This window comes from Lepisosteus oculatus, chromosome 7 (genome assembly GCF_040954835.1).
Source record: "Lepisosteus oculatus isolate fLepOcu1 chromosome 7, fLepOcu1.hap2, whole genome shotgun sequence".
Lineage (NCBI taxonomy): Eukaryota > Metazoa > Chordata > Actinopteri > Semionotiformes > Lepisosteidae > Lepisosteus > Lepisosteus oculatus.
In genome coordinates this window covers 37,840,822-37,863,005 of record NC_090702.1, presented here as the reverse complement: position 1 = coordinate 37,863,005, position 22,184 = coordinate 37,840,822, and the positions used below count along the sequence as shown (strand labels likewise).

Genomic DNA, 22,184 nt, shown 5'->3' with positions numbered 1-22,184 from the left:
CAGTCTGTTTTACACAGTTTTTTTTAAAGCTAAATACCTAGACGATTAAATAGAACAGTTATGCTAGAAGGCAGCCAAGCCTCACATAGACTCTTTTCATGCAATATTCCCCACCCACTTCAAGAGCTCCCTGCAGTGCAGACTGGTGACTCACAGAGGTCAAGAAGTCATTGGTCCCCTGAATGTCTTTGCCAGCTTGTTCGATGGCTTCTGCTACAGCAGTTTGGGCTTTTTCTGCCTCCTCCAGGGCTTTTTTCACCCTGTCTGCAGTGTTCTTGATGTCTGTTGCCTCCTTACTGTAACAAAGATAATTCAAATGTATTGTGCAGAAAAATGCAAGGAATTTGCTAGTTTCACTGTGTCACACAGGAAGACACTGTGCTGTGGAACACTGCCTAGCACAAAGACCAATTCAGGATACTATTATCTGCATTACAAACTCCAGAATGAACTTTTAATACAAGATTATAATTAATGATCTATTGTTAAAAGCATTTGAATAGTTAAATGATGCCCTTTTGAACAAGATCCTGTATTACCCCCAGACTATTGCTACTCAACATAAGCTCAGCATAAAAATGACTGAAGAAAAGAATGTCTTCTTCTCAGTCCACCACTGCAGACTAGTCACTCACCCTGCCTTCTTAGCTTCATCAAGTAGTGTTTCTGCTCGATGAATGTCTGCTGAACTTTGGGTTAGAATGGCCTCTACATCAGACAAGCTCCCCACTCGCTCACGAATTTCATCTGTCAAATTCTGGAGCTGTGCTGGTGTGGTGGGCATCTGCATTTCTAACACTTCATTAGCAACAGCCTCAATGCTTTCAAGATCAGCACCATCTTCTGTAATGCAAGAGAAAGGAACAATGCTATTGAAATTGGTTTAGTGTGACAATATTGCATTTAGAGAAATGATCAGATTTTTTTCAGACTAAAACACTAATGCTGCTGTTTCTGCACTTTACAAGTTAAACGTTTATCTGAGTTGCAGATATAATATGTGATAAGACTGAGGTTAAATTCAGATTCCCAATAGTTTTTTTTTCCAGTGTTTGTATGTTCAGTGTTGCCGACAGTTAATTCTTTGATGGAAGTCAGAAACATTGGTCTTACCTAATCTTCGGCTACCATTCGACATTCATTAACATGAACATCGCAAGCATAACTTTTTTCTTTCTGCATAGCCTTGCTCAGGTAACTACATCAGTGTATAACTCCTGTTTTCTGTAATTTTAATTAATGCTCAGTAAATTTAATAAAAAGTCCATATCCTAAATATGAATAAGGCACTGAATGGTCTGGTTCCCCATTTTCTAAAACATTTATATCAAGAAAAAAGTCACTGTTCAAATCTATGACATTGTGATAGTGCTTAAAGACCAATCTGTTCACTAAAGATTTCAATGCATAATGTACTTTTAATTTAATCAAATTTCTGTTGCATACTTCTGTTGTATATTGTACTCATACTGAAAAGCTGAAAAGCACTAATTACTATTCTTATTCTCATATTTATTCTTAAAAAATATTTTATTTATTTGTAATTTTTCTTCCACTGCTTTGTCATCTGTGACACAACAGAGTATTTTTGACCATGACATTATCGGAATTGAAAATGTGGTGTCAGCTGAATACGTTGGTTAATAAAAAGCTATTATAAAGAATAGGTGAAAAATTCCTTTTCTTATTCTTTAATATTTTTAGATTTGTTAATATGACATACAAACAGTCCTTACGCATTAAGAACTCTCGTATCTGCTTGATAAGTTTACGAAGATCTTCGTTGCTTTGATCCACTTTCTGCTTGGTTTGGTTGGTTTTCTGAAGAACCTCCTGAGCACTGAGCTTGGCTTCATCAGCCTTGAGTTTAGCCTCAGATACCTAACAATCACAAGGAAAATATCAAAAACAACTTTTTTAAAAATATTGTGATGGCAAAACAATATATCAGTCAGTAAAAAACAAAGTTCAAATACTTTAAGGTTTTTTTTAACTGGGCACTTTGATTTCATGCATTATATTGCTATATTTAAAATTTAAAAAGCAGATTTTTTGTAACTTTAAAAAATTTCCTACACCATCAGTTTAGTTTTCAATGTTGGCTAAATTTGCCTTTGTATCCGCTAAGTAAATTTAAACCAGTGAAAGGGAAAAAACAAATGCCATAAGCACAAAGAATCATTGTGACTATGAACAACATATTGAAAACACATTGTAATATGTATTCTATTACCAAAGCTCTCTGTATGTTTCCTGATCCATGCACACTTTAAAAATACATTTTAAAACAGTATAATGAGATACGTTGCAACACCCACCATCTTAGATAGCCTGTCAACTTCTTCCAGGGCATTAAGAATTTCGCTGTCAAAGTCTTTAGCTTTTTGCCAGGCATCATTTGCCAGAGTCACCAGGCCGTCGCAGTTCTTGCCTCCACACTTCCTGGTGCCATCTTCACCCTGGCAGCTTAATCCACCGCAGTGTGACTCAGAGCAAGTAGTGCCTTCAGAGCGTCCACAAGTCTAGGGGACAGAGATTAGCCATTTCAGGAAACAAGGCCATTTCTTTCATTTTCCTTTGGTGGGCAATAAGAGCATGGTCAGTGCTTCTCTTTAAGGTGCTTAATAACCACATGCACTGAAGTAAATCATGATTAAACATAACATACCATGACCATAATTTTTCTTTGATAAACCAATAAGTCTTCATGCATAAATGGAATTTATAACCTGCAGGTCTAGACTAGATACTGTATATTTTTACACTCTGTGTTAAGATTACAAATTACCTGTAAACTAAACATAGTGTTGATCATCAACAGTAAAATAGTTATATTTGTTATGCAATCCCACAACAAGACCTACTTCATTTAATTCAATAGTTTTTAAGATCCTAATTAATACGAGAGAGGGACAAAAGTATCAGAAGTTATTTGGAATATCTCGCCTAGCTGAGAGAACAGCAGTCTGACCGCATTGATGAGGCTGACAGAATGTCCCCTTGCTTTAAATATAAAGTAATTTACAAAAAATTGTGTTAAATAAAATTCAGAAAAAGTTTATCAAAGAAATTCATACCTTTTCACTGAGCTCAGTGAGGTCTAGGGATTCTAGTTGACCAGCAAGATCATCCAGTCTTTTGGAATATTCTGCTTGGTTTTCATCAAATTGAAGTCTGGTTTCATTCATCTTATCTTCCACTTGTTGGCGGATTGCAGATGATTGTTCTACAGTGTTGCCAGGGTCAGTGGTGGATGCATTTACCCTCGCTTCAGCATCCATAGACTGCTGGAAATACTTGCTGACACTGTCTGATGCCCCTTTAGATATCAAAAATTAAAAACAAAAACATTCAAATGATAAAAATTATAGTAGAAATAGAAAAAACACAGCAATCACTTTTGTCAAGAAAAATAACACATTTTAAAGTAGTTGTCATGTTTTCTAAAAAATATGTTTAGATTTAGTAAGAATGTTCAAAACTGCTTCTTGGCACATCATACAGGATGGTCCTTTTATTCTTTTCTTGATCATTTTCTAAACACATTTCTACAGCTCTTGGGCTCTACAAATATTTTTATACTGTGACATCAGAGCTAATAGATGTATTTTTTATTGTAGCTTTGACATCTTTTGTATGAAATTAATTGCAATTAGAAGCATGTTAATATAACCCCCATTCAAACTGATTTCTTTTTTAAAATAGTTTTAGTTGATACCATCAGTAATTGTTATGCAACTTCCCCCTTTTCCGCTGTTTGATCAAACCCCAATTAGGACAGTGAAGATGCAATCTGAATAAAGAGATTCTTGCCTAGCTGAGGGGAATGACTACTCTTCCATGAAAACCCCTAACCCCACTCTCTGCCTCTAAAAAGGTATGAACCCAGGAGCAGCTGCAAGGGTTAAAATAGGGTGGAGAAAGGGATGTGAAAACTAAATGCATGTGCAAGTAACCAAGAAATGTTATATATTTATGTAGGTTAAGTATAAGTGGGCTAGATTAGGATTTGACCTCCAACCAAACATTTGTTTAAAAACTCAGAAAAAATACCTACCTCGAACATCGGAATTTTTTATCAATTCCACTTGACCTAACAGGTCCTTCACAGATTTCTCCAAATTCTGAGCATCTTCTTTAAGAGCATCTAACTTGGAGTTAGTGCTGTTCTTATTAGCTGATGTTTCTGAAAGTGTCCCTTCTGTGCTGTTTATTTTCTCAGTCACTTCAATGATTACTTTTCTGTTTAAAAGAAAAACAAATCTCCATTATTTACTGCATCGAAAGGGAAAGACAATATGCAGTTGCATTATGGTCTGTACTAAGTTTAATTCAAGGTTAATATAATATTGGATTCATGTAAAAACAAATTATATAATATTCTATTCAAGAATAAATAGATTATTGAAGTTACGTTATAAGTACTTACTTTGCATTTTCCAGGAGATCCTGAAGATCACTTAGTGGCTGGGCTGCTGGATTCTGAGCAAGTATATCTTTGATGTTATAAGCACTTTGCTCCACTGCATTAATTGTCTCCTGGTATGGTCCAGTTATTCCACTTGCTTTAACTGAGTTAGCTCTCTGTATCAGTTTGTGTGTTTTATTGGTTAAGTCTCTAATAACAGTGTCCCACACATCAAAGCACTGATGGCACTGCACACAGTCAGGGAAAACACCAGAGTACCCTCGGGCACACTCGTTGCATCTGGGACCTGACACGCCTTGCTTGCAGATACAATGTCCTGTGGCTGAGTCGCACTGAAAAGTCTGGATACCTCTGGCATCACAGTCGCAAGCTGTAGTCAGTTGAAAACAAATAAAGCAAACAAAATTTCAGAAGAATGTAAATGTACATGCTAACTGCATGTAATACCTGGCCTTTATACCTAGTAAACTTTCTTTTGCTAGGTGTTTACTGAATAGTGCCAAAGTTCTCATTCATTGTTTGTACTGTTAAATTGGTATTTATATATATTTTTTGCCCATGATCTTGAGGTTATACTTCTTCAAAAAACTGCATTTCTGGAAGTAGTGTGTTAAACGTTGGCCATTACATTTAGAATTCTAAACAGACATTCTAGACATTTAGAATTGTCTATTGCTGATTGAGATTCAAACTTTTATCTTTCATTGCTGTCAGAGCCTTTATGCAGTGATATCACTGTAATGAGGTATTTCAGACCAGTACTTATTTTATCGCTGCACTGAAAATTACTTAAATTGACCACAAAGGCAATGACCTGAAAGACAATACCTTAGAATTAATATATTTTCACAAAAACACAATAATTTATTAATAATGACTGACCTTAATATGCACTTAAATATAATTAGAATATTCATAAAAAACATTTTAAAATAATATTCAAGTCCCATCTCAGTCTCATCTAGAAAGACATGAAAGTTCTAAGACCACAAAGGTTTCAATTACCTGAAAGAAAATACCTTAGAATTAATATATTGTTTTCACTAAAACACAATTTCTATTGAATGGATAAAACACATATTAGGTAACAAAATTGGTATTGCTATATTTATGATGAAGAAAAATTAATTTGGTTACCGTTAATTATAATTTCTAGAACACTTTCTCAAGAAACGTAATTATTTTTTTTTGCTTGCTCTTCATTGCTAGTTATTCACAGGGGCCTTTTAAAATAAAAAATGTAATGACTATATCAAGTAACTATCCCCAGGAAACAGCAATTGTGTTTTATCAGGAGCGGGACTGACTACACATCTCTTAAGCAAGTAAAAGGCTTCAAAGAACAACAAAGACCCACTTTAAAACCCTGACCCCAGGGTGAAATGTTGCGTTTCTGAAGGGGTGGGTGGAAACTGGACAAGAGGAAATTAAGGACTTCAAAGCTTTTGTTCTCATGGAATATATGCATGTGCATTCTTGAAGTAAGACATAAGAACAAAGTGTTGCTCTCAACATTGTCCTCAGCTTTTATAAATAAAGGCACTGGGCTGTAACATTCCTGCTGCTCTATGCACTGTTTCAGCATTAGACAAACATGGTCATCTTCAACCAAAAGTTACTAGATTCACCATAAATTATCATCACATCTTTGCTTGCAGTACAAAAGAAAAGCAGTCACTAAAGATGTAAAAGGGTGGGTGTAGATCTCTAACAAACTTTTTACAACATTTTCAATTTAAAGTTTTTTTTCCCCAAATAACATATTTTTTTATGAAAAGCTAAATGAGAAAATTCTAAGGGAAAATGGTTCTTTATATGAATTGTTTTATTAGAATTGTAGACATTAGCCTGTTAAAATAATTAAATACACGGCTATAGTTTACTTCTCATTATGATCAGAAATGTGGAAAAGACAATACATAGGAACCTGCTGCAGAACTGTTCCAAAAACATTTTACACTAGCTAGTCAGCATTATACTTCAATGTTCACTATTACTCAAGACAAGATATTTTCTCACAACATTAAACTGATCATAGTAACCAGCACTTTTAATGTAATAACTTATAGTAGCAAAAACATTCTAAAAGTCTGAAATGCCTACAACATTGTCTTCTGAAATGCAAGTATTTTTGTTAAATTATCTCTTGTATTCATAAAACATTTTAGTAAAAGAATGGAATACTTAGCTAGTTTTTTAGACAAATACCTCTGTTAATTAACTACTTGCAGACTACATGATTCAAAGAACCTTTATCACCGGAATTCTTGTTTGTGTGATGCTGTTTTGTCTCAGTGGCTGTGTTTACTGAAGAGAGGCTCCTTTTCTTTCATTACAGCCATCAGCACATACACAGCTGAGTTTACATTTAACTCCCTTATTTTACTGAATCCACCTCCCCCAGTGTAGGATTAAAGCTATGACTTCATGTTTACACTAGAACTACCCTTTAAACAGCAGTCCATACATTTGCCAGGTGCCAAAGTGTAAATGTTTACAAGACCCTCTAAACAGCTGGAGCACTGTATAACTTCAAAGGTGAAATATCTATGGAATCCAGCAAAAAAACATGTTAATACATGTGGTCAGTACCACGTTGGTGACAAGCATGTATTTGAAAATTGTCAATACTGGTACACTACACAGCAATTACAGCAAGAGTTCATTTAAGCCAAATCTAAAAAAGTCACTTTCACAGACACTCACATTAAACAGGAGTGCATAAGAGAAAGTCTCTTGAGAATACAGCTAGGTCTATCTCGTGTTCACCTTGAAATGAGATCAAAATAAAAGTATCCTAGTGAATAACAAACTTGTTGGAAATATTCAATGGCAGACTTTTTGTAATATTTTAGGAATATCAATATCAGAAACTCTAGAAGCAGAATGCTATAAATAAAATTGAAATGGCAAATTATTTTAATTGACATTTAGAAAGAGTGTCTGTGGCAGTTTACTCAGATTTTGTATCTTGTATTTTGGTTACTCCAAATTCTTAGCCATTTGTCACACTTTGTAGACCGCCTCTGAAATAAGATTAAACCAAGGAGGTTATCTGTTTAACAAAGGAAGCAAAGACTTTCAATGCTTAACTAAAACATTTCAAAAATGTCTCATCTGACTCAAGACTCATCTGTTTTGAATTGCTGCATCAACTGGCATGTCCAATGCAAAATGATGGCTTCACAAAATACCAAACCAAGTTTTCAATGTTCAATGAAAACTCTGAACCACTCACAAATTAAAAACTAAAGCTTGCCAGAGGTTTTTCACTTTGAAATGTAGCTTTTAAAAATCAGTGCTACAAATGTTATGGTTTATAAGTATTAGTCCTAGTGTCCTGGATAATCTCCACGTCCTAAATTCCTCCTTTAATTCAAAGGGTGAAGTAAATTCTGAATTTTCTACCTGATCTGTTTTGTTGTGTGGCTGTTGACACATAATGGCTGCATTTCAGCAGGATCCCCCCTATTTATAGGTACCGTACATTGAGAGCTTTTACGATGTACTATAGAAATGCAAGTAATTATCATCATCATAATCAATATTAACATTAAAACTACTTTAAAAATAATGAATGCAATTAGTGCACAATATAATGTGGTTTTTAGTACTAAGATTATTTTCAAAGGTATATTAAAATATTTTTAATACTAACAAATCCCCACATAAAAGGCAGTGTTTATGTTTAGACTAAGAACTATTTAATGACCAGAAAAGAGTACATGTGATATATTTAGATATATTTGAGCAGCACAGGGATCTGGATTAAGACTACAACTCTTATTTCATTCACTGATCTAAATTGCTGAATGTAGTTAAAAGACTAGTCTAATTTGCACCAAAACAGAAGGAGTGGTAAACACTCCAGCAACAGCAAAAGGAGGACAAAAGATTTATGCATGTGAATTATAAAAAGTCTAGGAAAGGTTAAAGACTTAAGTGTTTATGTTAATACATTTGTCTCCCCTAGACAATGTTGAGACAATATTGGGCAGCAGTAAAAATTGAATTTTAGGATATATAGTAAAAACACTGAAAACATAAATCAGAAAACATAAGTTGGAACTCTAAATAGATGCACTGAAGACTGAGAACAGAAGCTTCATATTTATACAGAGAAATTTTAAAAATACGGAATAAATTACCCATTTACTTTGAACCAGATATCCTGGAGACATTCAAGAAATAAATGTATGGATCAATTAGAATAGCAGCACACAGTGATGTGGTTAGACGAACAGCACGAAGTAGTGAACAACATATAGCATAATAAAGCTATGTAAGATTTACAGAAAAGCTAAAATGTTATCTTTATTTTATAGTGTTTTGTCAAACAAGATTGCATGGTCCTCTCGGAATGACAGTAAAGTTCCTGTCATGGAAGTGCTAGAAATACAATCCCAATGAAGAAGTACAATTAGTAGGTTGCAATGGGAGTCAGAGAAGGAGAAAACATTTCCTTTCATGAATTTCCTAAATGTTTTTATAGTGTTTATGTGTTTATGTATCGTACTTGTGGGACTGATCCAGGAATCACACATTGAGCTACCCTTTCTCTGTAATTAAAAACACTCACACACCATTTCCTCACTCCTAAATCACATCTTCACAGAAATGTATAAAAGGTCTTGGCAGAGACAGAGAGAATGCTGAGAATAAAAGCAAATCGTTTTGACTGTTTAGCGTGGAATTCATCTATGCTTGTTCCTTTGCAGGCCACACACAGAGTTTCCAACTCTAACCTATTCACAGCAGAATAGTAACACTCTAGTGTCTTATATTACACTAGTGGGCTGGGTTAGGGTTTGGGTATTCAAATCTGTATTTCTCTAAAATCCTATTCTTGCATTCACACCTTGGTGCAACTGATAGTATTTTATGGAGCTCATTATTAGATATCTTATATTTTTTGAGATAGTCTTTAATTTTAACTTTGGAATTCTGGAGTGTCAAATTAAAAACTCAGTAAAGCTTTTAAACAGCAATCTTCTCCACATAGAAACTGTTAAAGTGGTGTTGCTTTATGGGAGGGAAAAAGCTTTTTTTTTCAAGGTACACTTCATGTCCAATTCAAGCAATTATATATTCCATATAAAAAGCACAAAATAGCGGAATACATCACAGTGAAATAACAGCAACTAGGTATTGGTAAACCATGACACTAGATATCAGAAATCACACGAAAACAAAGAAAGTGCACAGTACATTTCTGAGTAAATTTGTGGGAAAAGTTTTCCAAAAATTGTTGAACACATTAACCTTAGCAAACTTTTAAAAAACTTTTAGAATACAAAGCATTTTGGTATTGAAGCAAAGGATGTATCAGATATACATTTATCAAAATGTTTAATTGTGGCTAATAGATAAGCTGCAATAATAACATTTATAATTGCTGAATATTTTTAAAATATTTTTAAAATTGGAGATGATTTAAACCTGAAAACTTTTCTTTCCAATTTTTGCATTTTAATTATTTGTAGCTTCTCTGATTTTAACATTTTTTAACTGTGTTTTTTGAACAACTACAAAATTTCCTAAGATAATAATAACTTTGGGTTTAAACATTGTTTTGCATGTTTAACACCCCATTAAAGTAAATAAATTCAGACAATTGTGATAACTGGAACTCTTCAGCATGTAATTAGTTAAGACTCAACAATACAGAGAAATGAATGAAAGGAATGTGATCCAAAAGAAACACTGTATGTTTCCTGCTCTATCCAACTTATCTAAACATGAGGGTACACATATCTGGAATAACAACCCCCAACCCCCTGTGCAAGAAAAAAATGGAGGGTTGTTTTTCCCTACTAAGAAAAATAAACTCACATTTCTGCTTACTGAGAGAGAACAAGCTTGTCACTCAAAAAAAGGTTGTACAAAGCTGAAGGAAACAACCTTAAGCTTAGCAAAATGTTTTCTATGCGAAGTTAATTATGAAAGTAAAATATACCACCCATATTATTAAAAATAATTGTGATATGTTTAAATTGTATGAGTCACATAAAATATTTTTAAGGGTTCATTTTTACTGCTCGATAAATGTATCTCCTGTTTTCCAAAAATGATCTTCAGCATAGTATGAATCTTTAAACTTTTTTCCTTAAGATATCATACGTCATTCATTATTCATACTAATTTTTGTCAAAAATAAAAAAATAAAAACCCCATGGCTTTATACTGCTTACATTCTTAACACAACACAATTCAAGGAACAAACCAATCATGATTATTTTGAATTGCTGCTAATAATATTTGAGGAGGAAAAAATATACTTTTAAAATATAAATAAACATAATCAAAACAGAGTTCCCAAATCATTAAACAGTAACATTTCACAAAATAGCAGTGTAGTTAAAATGATCCTGAGTAACAGAGGACTATATTTAGTCTGAGACAAAGAACTCTTTTTTGCTGATGAAGTCATTTTAAGTATTGCCTGCTTCCAAAGGACTGCCATCAATATCCATATTAATGTCATGTACAAAGTTATTGCGAGGTACAGACAGATATGCCCCATGTTAGTCATGGAAACAAAGCTAATGTTTGTACATCTGGCCATAATTCACTATGACAAAAAATGACACCTAGAGTGTATGACTCACATTTTCTACAGCAAATCCAATTTTACCTCCTGCATTTAGATCAAATATTTTAATAAATATCCCAAATTGAGTTCTCTGTCTTCTAAATCAAGGTGGTTTTTAATATATCCTGAGAAAATGGATTTCTGATAACCTTCTTTGATCTAATAAATAAAATGTGAAAAATGTGCAGTAAAATACCAAAATTACATGTATTCTATTCAACAAACGTGCATTAAATGTTGGAACATTCAGTTTTTTGTAAATTACATTTGTAAAGAAAAGTATTGTAACAATGTAATTCGATAATTCCAGCCATGTACCTAATTTGAATGTACTTGTCCTGGTACCCAATTTGAAAGTACTGGTGAGCGTTATTAGTTTAATACTTTTACCATTAACATTAGATAACATTCTAATTTAGGGGTGCCAAATACTTGCCTGTAACAATCTTTTTTTTTTAGCTAAAACTGGAGGCAAACTCAGCATATCATTTTTTTAAATGAAAGAGGTTGTATGTTAAGCATATAATTAAGTAAAAATAACTTTATAAATAATATTTGTCAATTTATCCCACTTTCCTTCTGATAAAATAAAGCCTGTCAGGAATTTATAGGAGAACAAATTGATTAGATTTAAATGTTATATATTATAGAAACCTTAAAAATGAAGAAGATACAATACCTTCCTGTATATCTAATACACTTTTGCATCAAACATATCTTGCTGTTATCAAATTGCACATTATTATTAAATAACTTATACCACAAAGAGAGATCATAACATAACAGATCATAATATGCTGACCAAAAACAAATCTGTTGTCTACAGTTTCATGGAAGATAATATACTGTATATCACTGAACTTTGGTTAGTAACCGACATAAATTCAATTTCTGCTTTTGTTCTTAAAGGCCATAGTTGATACCAATCACAAAGCTGTTTAAATTGTGTTCATGAAACTATCGCAAACAAAAGATACAATAATGAGCACTATGGATCTAATGGATTAAAAAGTTAACATTTATGGAATTTCAAAAGACTACCTAGACTTTATCAATCTGTTTTAAATCCATGTTCTATATGACAGACTATATACAGTAGGAATGTCACAGGGAATTTAAATTTCACAGGTTTCATTTTTATTAAAATCCATATCAAGTTTTTTTTCCTTTGGAATCAATTATTTTCTTCAGATATTCACTGTGTGTTGAATCAGCAATTGTTACTCCCCTCCACAGCACAGAAGGGATAACAACTGTGCATACTTTCAGCATGCTGTGTCAGTACCACCCCCAGCTTTCTCACAGTGTCTATAGTGTAGTATAACTGGCTGTTTATGAAAGTTTTATGAAGAATTGGGGAAGTCATATGAAAGGTCTATGAATACACTGGGATTTAAAACTGTAATTCATATAACCTTCATAAGAAATTCTATATAATCTTTGCAATTACATCAAAAATATACTTTTATCGTGACATTACCATTTTTGTTTATGGTAATTCAAAATCATTGTATCAGAGTCTTTTGATTGATCTTTTCATCAGGAACCAAACGTACACTATTCTGTTTTCTCAACCATTTCTTCTTATTCAGCACCGCACACAAGCAGAACAGAGTGCACATAAATTCCTGTTACATCGTGATTTTTGTTAGCAATGGGCAGCAAATATTTAAACTTGTTTGCTCACCACTACCATTAAGACCTGTAAGAGTTCCTTAATTTAGATGTTTAATTTCATTCTAACAATTTAAAATGTCAAAGCATACTACTATAAGGGTTGCAACAATACCTTTGCACTCAACATTGGGATCACCCCAGTAGAGCTCCTTGCAGTCTCGGCATGTTCTTCCTCCAAATCCAGGATTGCAGGAACACTGACCTGTCCACTGCGAAAATAAAATAAAAAATGATCACAGAAGCTTGATGCGGTGCCTCTGTTTTTATACTTTATTGCGATTTAAATTACTAGGGTAGTGCAAGCATATGAAAATAAAGAACATATAATGTTATGACGTCAAAACCATAAAGAACTGATGTTTTTTTTTGCCAAAACTGGGTTTCATTTTCATGCATCCAAAAGCAGACTTGACATAATTCTCTTATAAGGCAAATCTAACTTAATAATAATATATATTTTAATTGTGCAAATAAACAGCAAATGCTTGTGTTTGCAGCTTAAACTAAAAGAGATCATGAACTCTAAATCAGACTGGCTTTGTCTTACTTCATTGCAAGAAGATCCCAGGGAATTGGTTTCATCACAATCACAGGGTTCACAACCTGTCCCACTAGCCAAATTCCAGGTGTCGGGAGCACATTGGTCACAATTCTGCCCAATCACATTAGGAAGACACTGACATTGCCCACTGGCCAAATCACAGTGACAGTCGGCAGCTGAAGGACAAGTTTCATTTGCTGTGCCCAGGTGGTTACAAACACATTCTTGAAGACAGAAGAACAAAAAGCAATGTAGTACATAAAATAACACAACAACAGGAACAGAAAAGTCCTAAGAATCTGCATGAATATTTAGTGAAAATATAAAATAATGGGGGAGGGTTTAGAATATTCTACTTGTAAATTTCAAAAGGCACATAAGCATGAGATTTAAATTTAAATAAAAAAGTGTTACGTTAACCAATACTTCAATTGGCAGTTCTAAATCAAATGTGTATGTAAAAAAAAAGAAATCCTTACTTCTACAACTTTGAGTTAGAGCATCTCCAAAGTATCCAAGCTTGCAGCGACGACAGTTTTCACCCTCAGTGTGGTACAGGCATTTCAGACAAATTCCTGTATGCGCATCACAGGAACCCGGATCCAGCATGTCAATATTGTTATTGCACTGACATGGCCGGCATATTCCTCCAACTTCATTAGGATTGCCATAGTAACCTGGAGAACACTCATCACACCTGGCACCTATAAACAATATACACAGACATTTCATCCTTGTAGGGCATCACACAGATATCTGATCTGGGTTGTGAACTTACACCAGACAAACAAAAGTTAGGACAAGCACAATGTTACAAGCAGGCAGCAAAAATGAATACTTAGAGGCATTAAAATGCAACATGTGCTACTGGTGACAATACACTTTAATAAGTAAAGGGTGACAATACATTTTATTAAGTACTGGAAAAGTGCTTATACAAATGATGTAGGTACTTATTTGGATTCACCTACATCTTGACTTAGAAAATACAGGATAACCGTAAAAACCATCAAGAGGTTACACAGTGAAAAGTGGAAATATTAAATCTAGAAATATAAGACAAAAGATGGCACATACAGTATAAGCCATTCTTAAAGGAATGACACACGCAGACAGGCACTGAACAAAGGAAAAATTAACCAGCAATACTGCTATTGACAAAGGCAGCAGAAAGTGAACTGAAAGTTGTTCAGCCCAACGTTCTGTACCTCATGTTTCAGCATAATAAGGCTGAAAATATACAGGTTCCAAGTCAGCAGTAATATAGTGTCTAACAATGTTTATTATTTTAGTATTTTCATTTCTCTGTTTCAAAATGTCTTTGGGTAATTTAGTGATAATGCACTTTTGTGTCAAAGTAATCAATGGGGAGAAATCACAAGACTCTAAAATGAATTAATTTTAGGGTTTTACTTTTCTGAGGAGGAAAAAATAAAAATAAAAGCAGCAGAAAATAATTTTTCCCCATTAATTAATCCCCATTCATTATTTTAATTTGTGTACGCTCCCCATTAAAACTTAACATATTACCTTTGTATCCCTGGTTACAGACACAAAACACTTGGAGGGAATCTCTGCTTTGATAGCAGGCACTGGCAAACTGGCGTCCGCTGCCTGGACCATCTGGGCATAGACAAGGGCGACAGTGATCCCCTGAGCCCAGGACTGGATCTCCATAGTACCCATCTAAACATCTGCCAAGAAAGGGAAGCACAATGTTAGTTTTCACATGACTCAAGTAAAATATCAAAAGCTATGACACCCAGCCGAAACACTGTGTTTCTTTTCTTTTCTTTTCAGCATGGAATAAACCTGTACTTGTTACTTTGCAGCTTACGCATGTGTAGCGGAGCTAGTTTGGACACAGTGACATCATCGCCCTCCCTGAGCATACCAGGGACCTCAGCTGCCTTGGCTGAGGGAGGTCTGCTTTAGCTCATGAGGCTGGTTCCCTGTTGCGTTATGCCAGAGACCCGGGTTTGCGCCCAGGTGTTGTGGGACAAACCGGCAGAGTGGAGCGGCGGAGGGCATGAGACCACGCGGAACCGTGATGGTCACACATGCTGATGCAGCTACCTACTTAAACCTATCAAAAGCTTTGTTGAAAACTGTGCAAGGTGTTGTATAAATTTGCAGTAAATTAATAAATTAAGTAAAAACCATTACTTTTGGAAGGCACAAGCCAGGGAGCTGCGGCAAGGCAGAAGATGAGTTTGAGGGTCAGATTTGAGAAAGAGGTGTCATGGGATGCTCAGAAGGAGGGATATTTATACTTAAGAGAGTGAAAGCAGTCTTTTATATTGTTGCATTTTCTTTTACTGCACTCTAAAACTATACTGTACCAGAAACAATCAAGCCACATGGCCAAGATTGCCAATCACTGAGTAGTGGCTGTTTGATTAAACTCTTAGAAATCTGCTTGCTAGACAAGCAGGTGTCAGGAACTGATTTTCATTTAATTATTTCAAATTGACCCTATTTAATTGGTTTACAATTGTCTCCACTTTGTTAGAGCTTCATTATTTCACTAGAACACAATCTATTACAGTACCTTTCGCAGTTGAGTCCAGTAGTATGATCCTTGCAGCCCAAGCACTCCCCTGTCTGAGGGTCACAGTGGTCTGTGTGCCCATTGCAGTTACAGGAGCGGCAAGTAGGAAATCCCCAGTAACCCGGCAGACACTTGTCACACTGACGTCCATATGTGCCATGAATACACTCACACTGACCAGTTGCCACATGGCAGAAACTGTTAACAGAGCCATGAGGGTTACACTCACAGGCTAAAATAAATAAAAAAACAATTTGCATTAAACAAAACCAAATGTTACAAGTGCATTTAATTAATAGCTTTATTTGGATACCATACATTACAAACATAAGACTAAAAATGTACTTACGTCTACAGCCACTTGGTCCAAATAAATAGGTAGCAGGAGCACACTGGTCACAGTTTCTTCCCACCACATTGGGCCTGCACTGGCACTGACCTCCATTAGGATCACACACAGTGCTTAAGGAACCTTGGGGGTCACACTGACAGCCTGTCAAAAAAGATCAATTGTTTTAGGAGGACTTCTGTCTGGACATTGCTATATTAGACTCCACTTCAGTTTTATGGATGATGCTTTGATGATGAGTGTTATGGAACAATAAAATTACCTCCTTGGCAGGCAGGATAAGAACAGCGAGTTTGGACTTGCATCAGAGCTTACATATTTTTGGCAGCAGATCAAATTTGTGAAAATAACAGGGAGTTCTAAGCCCTAGACGTGTATACAGTAATTATAAAAGAACAATGTCTCAGAGGTTTGTGGCTTTTAAAAACCACCATGGCTTTATGAAAACACCTGCAACCTTGTTAACCTCATTCTTTGCAAAAATGCAGTTAATGGAAGGAGACAAAGTAACAACATTAACACAGATTAGAGATTTGGCAAAGCGTTCAGAAATGGAAAAACAAAGGCATTTTCAAAGAATTTTAAATTACAAAAATGATTCTTAATTATGTACCTTAAACACCCCAGACATTTTAACCGCATTCTATAAATTATCCTGGTACACTTTTGAAAACATGTTCTGTTATACACTCCACACACTTATGACATACACAAACAGTATGCTACCTATATATAAAAAGCTTTGTGCATAAATTTCGATTTTTGTTTTCAAATTAAACTACTTCCAAATTAGTAAAACAGCTAATATGCTTTAAAAATATTTAAACCATTGCTGCTAATATTTTTTGCTTGTTTGTTTTTTTAAGCACATCACTCTTGCTTTGTAAATGATGAGTTATTAATATTCTTACTCAAGGCTCCTTGGTGAAGCAGTGCAGAAATACTGAAAATGAAGTTCCTGCAGATGTCTGTCATGGGGGTTTTCACTACACTCTGGCTGTTCTCCAGACAGCGGTACCTCTGGAACGTTTCCCATGCACTGTTTGTAATAACATCTTCCCCGGAAGCTCCAGTGAAAATTTCAAGGCTTTTACAGTGAGGCATGAGAACAATCTGTCAGACAAGAGAAAAATACGTTCCAGACCAGGATTGGATAGCCACATTTCAAAACAGGAATCAAAGATGTAAGTAATTATTATCAGTGTTTAATATTTTATAATACCTAAAAAATACTTAGCTGTATACTAGTCTTTAATATTCTGTGTTGAACTGGTTTATTTATGTCCGATTCTAGAGAGGACTAACTTTTCATATGCTGTGTCAAGCAGCTGCTAGACATTAGGTAAATGAGAAAATGTATAGGTAACAATTTTCTGATAATGTGACACACAAGATACATGTAATTGGTTTTTGATGATTTCATGTAATGTTAAATGATTTGTTAGTATAATTTAAGTCATGTCAACTCACAGAATCAATCAGAGTGTATGGACTCTGGATCTCGCTCAGATTGGAGTAAAAAGGCAAGCTGAGACGGACTGTATAGTTCAGTCCCCTTTCAAAACACACAGGCCTTGGAAGAACCACATATCTAAGAGAGAAAATGCAGATTAAAAAAGAGGAAATAAGCAAATCAAATATGGAGATTAATTAAATTATAAGTGCTTAGGGATCCATACTGAACATTACACACCTGGAACCTGGAGGTAGTGACACCACTTGGTTGTCATCATCAGGCACTGTATTCACACATCTGCTCCCAGTGGAAATTATGCTAGGACGATCCACTCTTACAACAACCTCTTCCCACTTGTCTGGTAACTAAGAACAGGAGGAGAACAACAATGATTTGTTTGTTTTTTTAGTATTTGAAGGCTTCCCACAGCTCATGTTTGCTAAGTGAAATCATAATGTATTACCTGAGGTTCGTAGCGAATCAGAATATCATACTCCATAGAATGCGGGATGTTGTCAATGTAGAACTCCAGGTAGGCTCCCTCTGGTACACTCACAAACCCAATACCTGTCCATGTAGGTGTCCGATCCTGAGGGTAGGGTCTCTGTACAATTGTCACTCCCTAGTGACAGAAAGAAAGGCTTTAGAAAATAAAGTTACAAGAGTTTATCAAATAACAGAAATATAATAACATAAAATACTTACTGGCCCTAGGGTGGCATCCTCTGCTTCATATGTGTAATGGTCCAGAGCAATAAAGTAAAATCCAGATTCCACTTCACTGCACTGGCGTCCAAACATGTGATCACGACACTGACACTGTCCAGTTTCTGCAGAACAACTAGGAGAGACAAAAAGGAAACACCTTCAGAAAAGCCCACTGAAATTCTACTATTCCCTCAAAATACCACTGGTATCACCTTATTGCTGCTTATTATTTATTATGATTTTTTTAAAATTGATTTATATTTTACTGTGTAGCAGTTGCTGACTCTACTGATTTTGAAAAAAGCTTTATGTTAGATGGTTCAAATGACTATAAGAAGAAAAAAAATCTATCTCCTGATATACTTTACAGGAAATGTGTATTGACTATTTCACATAGAAATATTAATTATTCCATAATAAGATTACAAAAGAATATCACAATTAACCTTAAAACTTTTCTACTATACCAGCATAGGCCCTTATTTATAGAGAAGCAAGATCTTTCCTTTTAATATGGTAGTTATCATAAACCGCTGTTGCTATAAAGATTTTATAAATTACCATAATACAGGCTTTATGAGATACGGCTGATTGGAGGAAACTTCTGCTTCATAAAGTGACTTATTATTGCTAACTACATGTTTGTGGGATTAGTGGTTTCATTGTGTATCTATCCTGTTATAAAGCTAACCTAACTGGTAAACTATTTGTTCACATCCAAAGAAGGCACACAGCCGAAACGTTGTGTTTTCTTTCTTCTCTTTTCAGCATTGAATAAACCTATTACTTTCCTTTACTATTTGTTAATATTGGGCATTGTTCCTTCTTGACACTATTGGTCACATATGGTGTCTCACAGGGTTCTGTTCTGTGCCCAATCTTATTTATCTTTTAAAATTCTTCTTAGGTATGGTTATCAGTTTTTATTTGCTCATGACTATTTGTTAATATTGGGCATTGTTCCTTCTTGACACAAGTGGTAACATATGGTGTCTCACAGGGTTCTGTTCTGTGCCCAATCTCTTTATTTATCTTTTAAAATTGTTCTTAGGTATGGTTATCAGTTTTCATTTGCTCATGACACTCAAATGCATGTTTGCCCATTTATGAAACCTAACATTAATCAAATATACAGCCTAACACACCACCTAGTTGAAACTGAAAAATCAGTGCAACATTTTTTCACCCATCTGAATTCTGACAAGACCAAAGATTGAATCAGAGTTCCTGACTGGTTCTGCTTTCTCTACAATTGTGCCAACTTTAGTTAAACTATCATTAGAGTTGGATTCAATATGGGTCAAGAATCTTGTTGTCATCTAATTATTATTAATAATATCTTCTAGCTATTAATGGAAACATCTTGACTTTAATCCATTCTTACTGATTAGTTCGAAAATCATTGGAAATCACAGACTCTTGATTTAGAGCCAGAAAGAAAAAAAAAATAATAACATTTAGGGTACAAACACGATTGAAATATCAGTAACTAAAATGTAGATTAGGTCTATTCATAAATAAATATTAAGTTTTGTACAACACTGAAAAGACAGAAGGAAGTCCGAATCTGAATTGAACTTTGTCCTTACTCGTTATTGATAGCTCCCCCTTGGTCACAGTCACATGGGCGACATCCATCCATATCATTGCTCAATCCCCAGTGCTGTGCCTGTTGGATTATAAATCATTACCACTGTCAATCTGATATGAAAAAACATCGATACTTACTGAACCAAATCAATGTCAGAAACCCTCCCTGCTTATACAGCCTTTTCACTGAGTAACGTTTTGCACTTGCAAAAAGTTAACTTTCCCTTAAGTACATCATAGTCCCTTTATATCCAGCAAGTACTACAGTTTTTCAAAATGTGAATTCTTAACTAATTTCATTACTGGTTACCAACTATACTACCCTCTTAGGCTAGTATGGGGTGACAAGTGCAGACTTTTAGTCGAATTCAAGGATCTAACAATGGATAATTACTATTTTTGGTATGCCCACTGCATGCAAACCCTGGTGTCACAAAACTGGTACGAGTTATGGTCGTAGTCTTTGTAAACGTTTTGTGAGAAAATGTATGTTAACTTATAATCTGCATACCACTTAACCCTGATTATCCACACAGCACAAATTAAGGGTACCCAACATTTTTCCCTAACAGCTTCATCTGCTTGAGAACACTCAAAATGAGATATCCGTGCAATATGATCTTCACACGGCACTTTCTATTCAATTTTTGGTTTCCTAATAAATGGACTTGATCAAATACACAGTACTCACTGATTTCCTGAAAACAAATTGTAAACAGCTGTAATAAAAATACATTGTCCAATTGTAAAACAATTTTAGACAAGAGAGACAGATAACGTACCAGACACTGGTCACAGTTCCTCCCAGTTACCAAGCGTTTGCAGAAGCAGTGTCCTGTCTCTACATTGCATGGACTTCCTCCTGGGACAGTTCCCAGAGGATTGCACGTGCAAGCTATAAAATGAAGACACATTAAGACCACTGAGTAATTTAATAATGATGTGCAGGGCATTACACATTTCTTGTTAAACACCTGCAAAATACCAATTCAATTAAAAAGTGAAAACACTAATGATTCTTACGCTGGCACCCCAGTGGGTCATCACTTATTCCATAGTATCCTTGTTTACACTGATCACAACGTTCCCCCTCTACGTTGGGCTTGCAACGACACTGTCCAGCAATGAGACCAGAGGAGACGTCAGTGTGTCGATCGCATATTCCACCATTGAGAGAACCAACGGGGTCACAATTACATTCTAGAGAGGAAAAAAAAAGTTTTCAGTCTAAGAAAATAACATTTTTACAAATTAATCTGTATGTAGCATGTACATGTTGACCAAAATAAATGTTAATGTTGCTGAGGGCTTGGTCTGCTTAGAAGTCCCCTCTGTAGTCTGAGATAAATCTTGAAAGCCCAGGTGGTACCCAATTCTGTCACGCACTATGAACTATGAAATACAAACATCTCCCTTCCTCTTACACTTGAGGAATAATACTATTGACTTACGTTCACAAATGTTAGGATCACGAATGTCTCTCTCTGGATGCTGGAAATAAAAAGGCTTGCATTGTTCACAGTTGCGTCCCATGGTATTGTGTTGGCAATTGTCACACACTCCCCCACTGACATTCCCAGTGGACATGTAAACTGCCATATCAAAATGGCAGATGTTGGAATGCTGGTTGCAGTTACACTCTGTAAATATAAAACAGATATTTACACATCTTAAAGGAAAAAAATGCATTATCATTATTATTATATAACAGGTCAATTTCCCCGTGTACTCCTTGTAGTATTATACTTACATTCACTTAATAATGCTGAGTTATTTCCTTTTAATAACTTAACATTTAGTTTTTAGAATTCAGACCCAAAACAACCTAAACATGCCTACATATCAAACCCTTGAACTCCTGCTTTCCACAAATGTTAAGGAAAAAAAACATTTCCAATATGTAGACAGCAGCTGATCATGCAGCAAGAATGGAGCAGATGGGAAAAGGCTTTATACACTTTTTCCAAAGAGTCATGTATGGTGTGCAAATATTATGTAAAGACATTTCCTACACAAATCAATATACTTCTTTCATCTGGTGGGAGTTTTAACAGGTTTGGGAGGTGTGGCAGCAACCAACTTTGCATTCCCTATGTTACTCTAACTGAATCCTTCATAACACTGCATGTCAAAAAACTGTAAAGAACCTTTCTTTTTGCATTTGTCATTCTATTTCCATCCTTCACCCAATCTTCAATTGTGCAGCTACCTTTTGGCCAACTTCTCACTCTACACTGGGGTTATAACCTCCTTGTATTACGAGACAGTTAACCCTCAGACACGCTTGCTCA

General features: G+C 35.0%; 1 protein-coding gene across 1 annotated transcript in view; it reads right to left on the bottom strand.

Annotated features, from left to right (window-relative positions):
* The window catches only part of lamb1a (laminin, beta 1a), a 30,613-nt gene that overhangs the window by 1,472 nt on the left and 6,957 nt on the right, over positions 1-22,184 (bottom strand). The window contains exons 9-30 of the mRNA XM_015352489.2: positions 21,345-21,533; positions 20,917-21,093; positions 20,676-20,788; positions 19,893-19,972; positions 18,301-18,436; positions 18,059-18,217; positions 17,833-17,960; positions 17,610-17,730; positions 17,051-17,252; positions 16,140-16,283; positions 15,791-16,022; positions 14,770-14,933; positions 13,719-13,943; positions 13,246-13,463; positions 12,811-12,907; positions 4,430-4,799; positions 4,058-4,242; positions 3,078-3,319; positions 2,319-2,522; positions 1,737-1,881; positions 636-843; positions 155-296 (exon numbers count right to left, since the gene is read on the bottom strand). Of these exons, the coding sequence (XP_015207975.2) occupies positions 155-296; positions 636-843; positions 1,737-1,881; positions 2,319-2,522; positions 3,078-3,319; positions 4,058-4,242; positions 4,430-4,799; positions 12,811-12,907; positions 13,246-13,463; positions 13,719-13,943; positions 14,770-14,933; positions 15,791-16,022; positions 16,140-16,283; positions 17,051-17,252; positions 17,610-17,730; positions 17,833-17,960; positions 18,059-18,217; positions 18,301-18,436; positions 19,893-19,972; positions 20,676-20,788; positions 20,917-21,093; positions 21,345-21,533 (3,881 nt within the window). The remainder of the gene's footprint in view (positions 1-154; positions 297-635; positions 844-1,736; positions 1,882-2,318; positions 2,523-3,077; positions 3,320-4,057; positions 4,243-4,429; positions 4,800-12,810; positions 12,908-13,245; positions 13,464-13,718; positions 13,944-14,769; positions 14,934-15,790; positions 16,023-16,139; positions 16,284-17,050; positions 17,253-17,609; positions 17,731-17,832; positions 17,961-18,058; positions 18,218-18,300; positions 18,437-19,892; positions 19,973-20,675; positions 20,789-20,916; positions 21,094-21,344; positions 21,534-22,184) is intronic.